At 32.0% G+C, this 9660-nt stretch overlaps 1 protein-coding gene and 1 long non-coding RNA gene across 2 annotated transcripts; one reads left to right on the top strand and one right to left on the bottom strand.

The window, feature by feature from the left end:
* Positions 1-1126: 1126 nt before the first annotated feature.
* On the top strand, positions 1127-1950 carry LOC107027975. The gene is made up of 2 exons (XR_001457784.2): positions 1127-1329; positions 1565-1950. It is a non-coding gene; the product is annotated as an uncharacterized LOC107027975 (long non-coding RNA).
* A 2512-nt stretch (positions 1951-4462) lies between these two features.
* LOC107026834 (ycf49-like protein) lies at positions 4463-9338 on the bottom strand. The gene is made up of 5 exons (XM_015227925.2): positions 8948-9338; positions 8083-8161; positions 5886-5954; positions 4968-5130; positions 4463-4880 (listed from the first exon to the last, which is right to left on the bottom strand). Exons 1-4 carry the CDS (start codon positions 9259-9261, stop codon positions 5038-5040), a joined length of 555 nt encoding a protein of 184 aa, XP_015083411.1. The 5' UTR covers positions 9262-9338; the 3' UTR covers positions 4463-4880; positions 4968-5037.
* Positions 9339-9660: the final 322 nt, after the last annotated feature.

Here is a 9660-nt window from a genome sequence, read left to right as displayed (position 1 = left end):
TTTTTTTAAAAAGTCAAAAGTAAAAGAGATCATTATATTTATTTTAAACAAAATAAAATAAAGTAATGTGATATGCTAGTTCGAATCTCTAAATATGAATAGAATAGATGAAATTCATTCAACTTACAAATTCTTGTATCTATATACTAATTCAGAAAAGTAAATGATATGTTGAGTGAAATGAACAAGGTTTCTTCACTTCTAACTAAAGATATGAAATTTGAACTAGCTATTAAAGTAAATAAACATCAAATAACAAAAAAAAAATTTCCTTTAAACATATCATATGTGATACGTATCTGAATCAATCAAACTAATAAATTTTAATAATCAGATAATAACATTTTAAATTACCTTAAAAGGGTAATGTGCATTCATGAGCATGGATATGTAGGTGAATAGTGAACAAGTGATAGGAATAGTAGGTGAACAAATTGGTATATTTACATGGGAAAAAAACATTGGTGTATTTCTCTATTAATCTGAACATGACATATACAGAAATTTCTTTGATGAGTTTCATAGTTATAAATATACCTTCTTCACAAATCATACATAAATATCAAATTTAATTTATACATATTTTAATTAATTTTATATAAATATCTTTTATTTTAAATAATCTTATATAAAATTATTCAATTTTATTTTATTAACCACTAAATCACCTCGAAGTTATTAATAAGTAAGAGAAATATATCCCTCTTCTAAGGCTTTTTCTTCATGAAAATAGATGGGTTACTGCTATTTGTAATCATGAGTACCTTAGTCATCATTACTATACTTGAAAAATTATATTATTAGCCCTTACTCTCTCTCTCTTTTCTTTTCCTAATTAATTACTTTCATCGTTTTAATTTATATGATTTTATTTAATTTAATTAAAATATTAAAATTTAATTTAAAATAATAAATAAATATTTATATAGCGATAAATTATTTTATTTTAACGTAATAAACAGTTTAAAGTTAAAAATATATTATTATTATTATTAAAAAAATAAATCATATAAATCGAAAATGAAAAAAAATAGAAGGCACCACATGGGGAAATAATGCCTATTACACATATTGAAAACTACAATTCCACCTATTTATAGGATCTCACCACCCTTCATATTATTTCCAACTCATTTATTTCATCATACACCAAATTTCATCACAATATTTCTCTTTTCTTCACAAGAAAAATAAAAACCTCAAGAAGTGAAACAAAATGTGTATAAGTTCAACAGAGTGGAGTAATAATTCATCACGTCCTCTTTATTTTTCTATGCAGAAAAAACAAAGACCAAAGATATCTCGAGTTCAACTTCATAGGCTTGCAAGGTAAATACAAAATTTATATTACGAAACGATCGTCACATTTAAAAGCTTAAATTATAAGTACATGTGTTTTCTTAATTAGTACTAGTAGTTAATTATATCATATCTCAATTCGTTTGGTCGTCACATTGAGATTCAAATATGAAATCTCTTGTCTGCTCAGATACCATGTTGAGATTCAAATATGATATCTCTTGTCTGCTCAGATACCATGTTAAAGTACGTTTTATTTTTGCAGGAAGAAAAGAAGTGAGGGAAAAGAAACTAAGGTGGATATGGAAATGAGAAATTTGAAGCTTTATATGGAAAATATGAGTATTTTAGAGGAAAATGAGAAATTGAGAAAGAAAGCAAGTATTTTACATGAAGAAAATATTGCTTTGATGTTTGAATTTCAAAAGAAATTTTGTAAGTTTGATAGAGTCTCTACCAAAGAGACCCCCCATCTACCCACTACTAAATTGACAAAATAACTGTTTTATAATATTAATAAATTATGAGAGGAGAAAATGTGTGGATGGAAAATAATATATTTAATTTTGTTTGTGTACATGTCTTGTTCAAGCTATATTGCTACTTGTGTGTTGTTATTTTCATAAATTACTTCATTTTACATTGTCATAAGGTCGAAGGTAAATTTTGATTTCATTCCTTGTCTTTATCTGATTAATCATATTCAATCTTTAATTTGTGAATATTCATGAATAGATATTGATGTCAATATAGTTTTAAAAATAATTCAATTAACATATTTTATATATGAAGGGACAAAAAAAAATACACAGTTTAATTAATTGAATATTAAATACGATTAACTTATACGTTACAAGTTCAAAATCAAAAATTATCCGTCATTAGTTTTGTGATAGACCAATTTGAATTCACGTTAGATACAAAACATTTCTTATTAAAAACGATTTCATACTTCGATGCTCGAACCAAAATAAAAGAATGCTTGTTTCTGTTGATTTGGATGTACTTTGTTGTGCTGTTTCCATGGAAAAAGTAACTATTCTTTTTTCTCCTTTTGAATAGCACATCAAATCCAAGTAGCAGCAGATGAATATGTGAAACTTCTAAATCTGACAAACTTTATACTATAAAATTTAGTATAAAGTTTAGACAATTTTTTCATCTCAAATTGTTTTGGGAAGTAGTAACAAAAATTAAGTGTTTTTGTAGTGTTTAAATCTTAATAAGGAAATTAAAATTGGAATTTTGTGGATATCTTCGTATACATTATAGAGAATTTGGAAACAATGTAGATGTTAAAAGTCTTATTTAGACATTTCCGCAATATATAGGCGAGAGGTGTGAACACTTTGCGATAACTAATCATTTCAAATTGAAAAGGAAAAATGAAAGAAGCCAACATTTAATTAATTGCTGCTCTCAACTTGCTCATTCACAATACTAATTTAAATGCGTGTTACAATTCAAGATCATAGCACATATTATCCACTTTGAGTCTAAGCCCGCACATATTTGTCTTTGCGCGTCTCAAAAACATGCATACCATGTGAATTTGTTTATGCATTATAAAATTCTTTAATTATCATCTCTCACGTTCTGATGTGAAATTCGTCTAAGATATCACATGCACCTCATCTTCGGAAGCCTGTCAACCTAAAAGTCGGTCAGTGCTGTCGAATCCTCATTTTCATCGAGGATTGTGGATGCTAATTTACTTATTGGTGTACATATAAAGATGGGAAAGAATCAAAGAAATGCTCTAACAAGCAAAGTAATTAACAGTTAAAATAGGAGATTAGTCTTGGTTTAGACCCCATAAAAATGTACTTTAGGATAATGTATTATTACATAATTCCAAACAAAAACAACCTTTTTTCTTTTTTCCCAAGAAAGGGAGTTGTTTGAAGGTTCTCAACACGTGAGGGGTTAACTAAAATCATTAAGAAAGATAAAAACACTTTTTTCAAAAGTCTAGGCTGTTGGCTCGAGACTGTCTCTTCTCTATGGCAACATTAGGTTTATTTTAATTAATTTAAATCCCTCCTTTAATTTACTACAAAACTCCACTTATATAGAAGATATCAAAAAATAACAATATATCAATGTCGGTTTCAAATCCGGGAAAGACAGCATACATCTTACCCCTAGACTAGACTCCACTTGTGAAATTACACTGATTTATTGAAGAACAAAAAGACCATTGATTTAAGTTACCTACTATTAAGTTACGATTCGACTCATAAGCGTAATAATATATATTTGTCTGGCCATGCGATCGAACAGATGCTACAATTGGCCATATAATCATAGAATCCTGTGTGGAAGGGATCTTGCTCAACAGGTCAAATAGTTGTCATAACGTTTTTTCTTTTTATAACATCTTACCATACAAAAATATACCTGACTGTATAAAAATTTCTTAGACTATTGCAAAACTAATACTCTACAGTAAATTAGTAATATTATGGTGTTTAATATCAATTTTTTGGGTGCTAAGGGAAGTAACAAGTAGTCAAACTTGTTGGTGTGTATTTGAAGAAGTAACACTGGCCTCTAAAAAGTTATAATATAATGCACAAAGTCAACAAAATGGCATGTGAAATCATAATACCATTTGAAATTACTCCATTAACTTTGGGCCTCAAGGTATTATTAAAGGTACAGACACATCCCTATGCATTGACCTAAACTTGTGCTTAGGATTCTCTCTTACAAAATATATAAAAATCCCAACCATTTTTATATTTACCTCTACTCTTAAGTATGCAAGGTTTAAGACCAGTTGACTCTGTAACATGGGGGCACATATATTGTGAATTTGGTAAATTAGTAGGCAAAACTAACTATGCCTCGGTCTCAAACAGGCTGGAGTCGGCTATATGAATCCTTGCACCTCCATTTAAGCTCAACTTATGTCAAAATCATACAAAATAATTAGTAAATTGGTAGGCAACAAGCACCCCCTAAGTTAATCTTGACAAAAATTCACAAAGTTAGCTGCAGTTTGTCTTTCATATTTCTGCAGTTTTATAGGCAAAGTTCCATGCAAAATGGGATCGATACAGAGGATTCACACAACCAAACCTACTAATTTGAGATTAAAGCATAGTAGATTGATTTGTAGTCATGCAATGCCATACCCTCGAGGATCAAGGATCGATGCTAATAGAAGATACAAATGACATTCGTTATGCTGTTGTATTCATACAACCAAACTGCAGGTAATTGGACAAAATAATACAGTACATAAACAAGAAGAGTGTTGAAGATTCCAGATATGATATTTGACAACAACAGTTCCTAGAAAGTCAATAATTGCCATCTTAAGATGTCTAAAAGAAGTTGTTTAAAGTATGTACAGCAATGCTACTGGAGAAGCTAAAGTCAAGAAAGTTTCTTGACAAACTCACCAGTCACCAAAAAGGCAGAATAATTGTCTTCCGGGGACAGCTCAATCCACACTGGTTTCCTTGCTAATTTTTTTTACTTCCTACCATGGAAAGACACTTTATCTTATTCTACATACTTTGTGTCAACTATGTACGATGTGTTACAGTGTTCGTCATATAATGTTTCGTCTTCTGCAAAATCAATTAAACATTTTCAATGAACGAAGTTACTGTTTAATGTAAACAAGAGAAAAGACTGCAAGGAATCAAATGAAGTACCATGTAGATGAGGAAACTGAAAGAGTGATGAAATTTGAGGAAGTAAACCAACTCAATGATCAATAGTTCCTTATTGCTCCTGTGATCTGTATATACGGAATGCAGCGATGCACATTGTTGCATTACCAAGAACTGTCAAAGCTGCTTGTAGAGCCACTAATACCTGAAACTCATGCATCAAATGCATGTCATTTAAAATCATAAAACAAAATAAGAATTATGTAAGAATACTGGAAAATCCTTCAAATGGGAAAATGAATATAAAAAGGACATGTTTGAATGCTCAATTCTTGTAAATTTATTGTATTCAGGTTTAATTATGAAAAAAAGAATTAAATTCTACTATTTCCATCAAATGAGTGAAAGTGAAAGACTAAATCAACAAAAATTTGAAGCATTAAGCCATTGCTTCCACTGTTTTTTCTCTTTCGCTCAAAAGATAACTTCCAGTTTAGTTGGTGTTTGTTTAAAATTTAGCACAACCCTTCATAATACAACAATTGTCAAAGGGGTGTGTAATGAATAGTCCAAATTCAGGTTCGCTGCCAGCCCCACCCCCCAAATTCACAGATGTCTTAAGGCTAAAGCAAGCAAAAAGAGTCATAGAGCTGGCAAGTGGTTTCTTTTTTAATTTTATGACAGAGAAATAGGTCTGGCGCCAAACCTTAGGACCAACTGCAGCCTTCGAAACTCAGGGACGAGGCTTAATCCTGTGATCTAAGTCACAAGTCCTGTAACTTGAACTAAGCCCGGGGTCGGGTAGGGGGGCATATTAGTTTTGAGGTTAACATTGAATATCTGGAATAAGTTTCAGTAATTGATCATATATTATTTTTGTTGGTTTTTTAACCTCATAATATTCATCGCATATGGTAGAAATTTCTACTGCAAAGGAAATATAAGAATTGATCTACTTACCTCAAGGGACTCGGAGTTGTAAAAGAAATGCCATGTGCAGGCACAAAATGCTCCACCTAGCAGGGGCACCTAGACCAAAAAGTTGTACACATAAGCTGCTAAAGAACCAATAAGATAGTACAAAAAGGAAGGTAATATGTAATCAGGCAAAACACTGGGAAAAAGAAGAGAAACCTATATCAATAGCATGTGGTAACCTTTAAACCAAGACTTTGAAAACCTCCAGAGCCTAGATATCATTTCATTTCTCCCAAAAGAGGAAAAGGGATAAAAGTGTTATATCGTGTGACCATCTCATCTAAAAACTTAAACTCTTAAACTATTAGAGAAGGGGATATGGGATGTTTGTTTCCAGTGTACTTCCCCATTAGCTTAAACAACAGCAATTACATGTCAATTATGACGATTTAAAGAAATTCACCATAAAGGAGCCAAACTTCTTTTTGCTCCCTAATGTAATTCCAGCATCCACTGGATGCAAACTTAATGAAACTTTACTTTACCTGATAAAATGGAGCCAGTTATGACGCTTAATCCTTTAAAGTTTTAGAGTACAAACATGGAGCTGTTGGAAGCACCAGGAGGATCACCAATAATTATCATTTCCCTTCAGACATACTTAAGGAATTTATAATGAGCCATCCATCCCTTAGTGCAGCAAACTGCTCTATAGTTATATTTTTCTTATTTTATTCAAATTTTTATTAGATACATGGGGAAGTAAGTAATCATGTGGATCTAAAATTGAAGTTTATTGGTTCCCTTTTGACCTCGAATTAATGTTAGTTTCAAGAATTTCACCTAATTGACACTTTTCCATGACATATAGCATGATTGATTGCGAGGCTACTTCACTTGCATCTCATTAAACAACTGTAAGGACTTCCATTTTTTTTAACACTGTCTAGAATGCATCAGTTACCTAGTTATTTAAAGAAAGCTCTAAATTTTTCAGAAGGAACTGACATGCATCAAGACATGGTTTCAGGTTCGATAACCACTTAACCATGTCCCCTGCTTGGAATATTTTTAATTTCCAATGGACTCTCTATATTTCATAACCTATTACAACGGGTGATTTCAACAGCAATTTAGATGAATGTTCCAAAATATCACAAAAAGAAAGGACAAAACAGGCCAACTCCCAGTCTCCCAGGTCACTGACTGCCCAGTTATCTGGCGCATCAGAAAATGTTTCTACTTGACAATGTCATGTTAAACAACATGGCTAAGCAAGTTCAAGAAAGTAGTCCTTCACGAAAAGAATAGAAGTTAAGAAGTGGAAAGAGAAGCTTAATTTCCTTCTTTCACTAGAGTATGGCCAAGCATATTTAGCCTCAACCTAGAAGTTGAAAGAGAACCTTCATTTCCTGTTTTCACTAGAATATGATTGAGCATATTCAACCTTTAACTTAGGATGGATAACTGGCTGCTTGATCTAGTTTGAAAGTCTACCATATTGTTAAGATGCAAATACTTAGTATAACCTAATTTTTCGGTTCAAAACATACTACTCATCAAAATATAGAAAATATGTGACTCATTAACTTTCTGGTAGCAGCAATTTCACTATAGAAGAGCTTTTATATCCAGAAACTTAATTAGCTGCTCAAATAGCACACAATGGCCTCGCCTAGTCCGCTCAATTATGTTATAATCTATAGGGAATTAGTAATAGTTATTGTGTTTTGACAAACATACATGAAATTTCAGCAGGTATGGAGCAAAAAATGTGAGCACCTCAAATGCCACCCCTTGGCCCTTCCTATGACTCTTTTTTCAACTCAATAAAGCCTAAATTATTCCCTATATCGTCAAAGAGCTACCTCTATTAACCTACATATCAGTACTATGGCTTTATAAATTATAGTTCAGTATAAGTGTATATACTGAGACAAACACATGAAGTGACAATTTTGACGATAACCCACAAATAGTCATAACAACCAAATTTCATACTACTAGCACATTTAGGGGGGAGAAGTAAGTAACATAAATTGGAGAAAAACCAGGAGCTCTGCGGATAAGAGTTGAAATTGTAAATCTTTTGGTTACAACACCTTGGCCTAACCTTTTGAGGTGCCATCACTGTCCAACTAATGGTACATATGGAACATTTCAGAGTATAAAGCACAAAACTTAACCCAAGTTACGACTTTATGCATATTATTAAATCAACATGCACCACATTACTCACCATGCCCCAAGAGAGTCCCTTCCAGGAATCATTTCCAGACTTCTCCCCATATTGCCAAACCAGAGCCATTGCTGTAACCCTATTAAACAAAGTATTAGAAGTCATTTCATTAAGCACAAAAAACATATTCCCTTGTCCTAATTTATTTTGCACTATTTTTCTTTTCTGTCAGTTCTAACTTGTACGGGTGCGTCTGATTCAGAGGAGAACATGTTTTCCAATTTTTACATGTTTAGTTGGTCAAAATTTTTGGAAAATATTTCTCTAGGAAAATACGATCTTGAACCTCGGTAGAACTAGAAGTAGGAAAAACAAGTTCTATGAGTAGCATTCGACACGGATGGTCTCCTCCCCACTCTTTAACATTGGCAAAGTTAGGACTTTTGCTAAGAGTGTTCCAAATTGAATATGTACATGCATAAAAGATAATATCTGACTAATTTTTCGGCAATGTGACCACCCTTGGATATACCTAGCTCCACCCATGCCCTCCAACACACCTCACCCTCACCTCCACATCCCCACCCCCACCCCTATAGTGCTTGGCTGTCTGCCTTAGATTATACATGAACTTTTCTAAAATGTAATATTTTCCTGCTTACATACCAAAGTCCAAACACCAGACTTATTTATAATCAGCATTTGGTTAGGGGTATTTAGTCCCGGAATTATTTATTCCAACATTCATACTACAATGACGGGATAAGTTATCACATATATACCCAATCCATGGAATAACTTTGTCTATCCCATCCCCATACCAAAAAAAAACCTAAAGTTGCAATCTTTATGCTACTCATGCTAAATAAATTGAAAAACAAACAAAATAGAACTTAGAAACAATGGTGTATAGCAGAGTAAATACCATTCTACAACACTGGAAACATGAATAGCCCAAGTGGGTAAGGAGAGAGCATTAGAGGGTTCATTAAACTGGAAAGAAGAACCCATTATAGCTATTTCAGAAGCAGATGCTGTAGCAGGTCCCACCATTAATGTAGCCAAAGCAATTCCAGTAACCCCCAACACTGTAGCTGCATTTTTCAAGTTCTCAGATGAGCTGCATTCAATGGGGGCAGAAAATAGGGATCTTTGCTTTGCAAAATGGAGAAATTGGGTTCTGTTTGTTTGGGGTAAAAGGGGCAATTTAGGGATAGAAATTAGTGTAGAAACTGCCATAGCTGGTTGTTGGAGTTACGGGTGAAGAAGAACTGAAGATGGAATAGATAAGTCATAAATCAAATAAATTGATAATTGTGAATTTATTTGACAGTGTTATTATTTGAGTTCAAATATTTACGATATTAATATTGATAAAATTATTTCTCTCTTACTTAAATGTTGATATCTAAGTTTTACGAAAATATTTTTAACATTTTCTTAATTTCTAAATGACTTTTATGCTACTGAATTTAAAATAATCGAGTAAAAAATAAAGTGTAAAAAGAGTCAAATATTTAAGTATTTGGAAATCAGGAAACATGAATATCTAACACAGGAATTTTTACTTTTATAAACATTATTTTATGAAATTAAGACATTAATGTATGAAATTGACTTGAAATAATCTAAAATCAA

Source organism: Solanum pennellii, chromosome 8 (genome assembly GCF_001406875.1).
Source record: "Solanum pennellii chromosome 8, SPENNV200".
NCBI classification, from domain to species: domain Eukaryota; kingdom Viridiplantae; phylum Streptophyta; class Magnoliopsida; order Solanales; family Solanaceae; genus Solanum; species Solanum pennellii.
This window is presented reverse-complemented; position numbering and strand designations above follow the sequence as displayed.